Genomic DNA, 2,506 nt, shown 5'->3' on the forward strand with positions numbered 1-2,506 from the left:
ACACTGGGGATGTGCCCGCAACCGAGGTACATGCCCTTGACCGGAATCGAACCTGGGACCTTTCAGTCCGCAGGCTGACACTCTATCCACTGAGCCAAACTGTTTAGGGCCAGTGAAAATATATTAAAAAAAAAAAAAAAAAAAGAATGGAGAATGAAATAGTTCACATCTAACACAATGACTTTTATATCAGGAGAGGGGACATTATACTCTCTTGTCTGGGGCAAGAGAAAAATGTGAGGTTGTACCATGTCCATTTCTGTATTTATTCTGAACAGTTAAGCAGCTTATCAATAAAAAGCCACTGACTGGGGACCATCGGACTGACACGGGGGAGCTGTCCTCACCCAGTGACACCAGGTGGCTGTAGGTCTCCATCATCACGTCCCTGTACAGGTCCTTCTGCTCGGGGTCCAGGAGCTGCCACTCCTCCCAGGTGAATTCCACGGCCACATCGTGAAATGTCAGGGGTTCCTGTACCAACTCCATGCTGTGTAAGGGCGTGACGTCCTGTACATGACCTGGGAGAAATGTTAGTTTTTCTGCTCATTTTCACTTTACAGACTGCACCTATATAGCGGGTGGAGTTTTATTTTAATATACAGTTGAAGAACCACATGGCTAGTAAAATCCTATTTGTAATTGTACATCCATGCAATCTTCCAATTAGATCAGTGGTTCTCAACCTTCTGGCCCTTTAAATACAGTTCCTCATGTGGTGACCCCCAACTCTAAAATTATTTTCGTTGCTACTTCATCACTGTCATGTTGCTACTGTTATGAATCGTCATGTAAATATCTGATATGCAGGATGGTCTTAGGCGACCTCTGTGAAAGGGTCGTTGGACCGCCAAAGGGGTCGCTACCCACAGGTTGAGAACCGCTGAATTAGATGTTTCTATAATGTGAAAGAGTTAAATGTGCTTGTTAACCTAGAAACACAGTTCATATATTCAAATTCATAAATTTGAAAGAGAGAAAAAATATATATATATGTGTGTGTGTGTGTGTGTGTGTGTACTTTTCAGATTAACGGAGGTGGTTTTACAGGCCTCTTCAAATCCACTACAGAAGAAAGTAAAGGGAAAAACCAAATCCAGTCACCTGAGCCTGGAGCATTTCCTTCTGTTCTCTGAATAGAGCTGGCAACAGGGAGGCTCTGTCTTGGTGTCTTTGGCGTCTGCTCTGTGTTTCTGTACAGAAATCCGTCTGCAGTCAGGGGTGTCGCGGAAATGCTGATACTAACTCTGCAGCCTCCTCCTGCTTCACATGATTCAATTGTTCCTGGTGCCGTCACAGATACGTCCAAACTTGTAAAGAATTTTTATGAGTTTATTTGAGCCAAAGCGAAGACAAGTGCCTGGAAGCAAAATAACAATGAATTAAGAAAAGGTGCTGAGACCGGTTTGGCTCAGTGGATAGAGCGTCAGCCTGCGGCCTGAAAGGTCCCGGGTTCGATTCCGGTCGAGGGCATGTGCCTCGGTTGCGGGCACATCCCCAGTGGGAGATGTGCAGGAGGCAGCTGATCGATGTTTCTCTCTCATCGATGTTTCTAACTCTCTATCTCTCTCCCTTCCTCTCTGTGAATAATCAATAAAATATATTTAAAAGAAAAAAGAAAAAAGAAAAGGCTTTAGAGAATGGCAGTTTTACACCTAATTTATACATGAGAGTCAAAGAAACACAAGAAGGTTACATGAAATCCATGGGTGACACATTAGGGGTGAGGGGAAAAGGAAAGCAGAGAAATCTCTGGGATTGGATTAAAAGGAACAGACACCTACCTCTGCATAGGTGGAAACAGGATAATTAACACTTAGGAATTAACATGACAGCAATACCATTGAGGGACTCTGTGGTCTCTTGCTCTGGTGGGAGATTGTGCCCTGAGGAATCTGGAAAAAAAAGAAAGAAATTACCCCAACATTTCAAAGTCATGTCATCCCAGAAGACAATCGACAGGCTTGGTTAAGTTAAAGAATGACCTTTTTAAAAAAAATATATTCTTTAAAATTAATTTTAGAGAGGAAGGGAGAAGGAGAGGGACAGAGACATCAATGATGAGAGAAAATCATTAATTGGCCGCCTTCTGCACGCCTCCTACTGGGGATCGAGCCAGCAACCTGGGCAGGTGCCCCTGACCAACTGGAATCCAACCCAGAACCCTCCGTCTGCAGGCTGATGCTCTATCCACTGAGCCAAACAGACCAGGGCTAAAGAATGACCTTTAGTGAAGATACCAGTCTAGGGCATGACTACTGCCTAGACTTGCTTTGAAGTTAGAAGGAATTCGTTTCATACCTTCCAATGTGTTGTTTTGGCCTCTGAGTTTGTAAGGCTCTCCATACAGGCCCCTCTGAGTTTGCTAGGTTTAGTATGTGGTCCCCTTTAGGTCCACACTGGGGAGTTACAACCTGTGATGAGTTGAGGAGAAAAGTCAATGAGTGGTACATTTCCTCTGGGACCTGTTGCTAAGGTGCTCCTGCTGACAATGCCCACAGTATCG

General features: G+C 44.3%; 1 protein-coding gene across 1 annotated transcript in view; it reads right to left on the reverse strand.

The window, feature by feature from the left end:
• LOC102766286 (zinc finger protein 432) overlaps positions 1-2,494 on the reverse strand; it is a 14,965-nt gene extending 12,471 nt beyond the window's left edge. The window contains 4 exon segments of the mRNA XM_015569919.1: positions 348-510; positions 1,105-1,360; positions 1,785-1,895; positions 2,302-2,494. Of these exon segments, the coding sequence (XP_015425405.1) occupies positions 348-510; positions 1,105-1,119 (178 nt within the window). The 5' untranslated portion in view covers positions 1,120-1,360; positions 1,785-1,895; positions 2,302-2,494.
• Positions 2,495-2,506: the final 12 nt, after the last annotated feature.

This window comes from Myotis davidii, unplaced genomic scaffold, assembly GCF_000327345.1.
Source record: "Myotis davidii unplaced genomic scaffold, ASM32734v1 scaffold1786, whole genome shotgun sequence".
Taxonomy (NCBI): Eukaryota; Metazoa; Chordata; class Mammalia; order Chiroptera; family Vespertilionidae; genus Myotis; species Myotis davidii.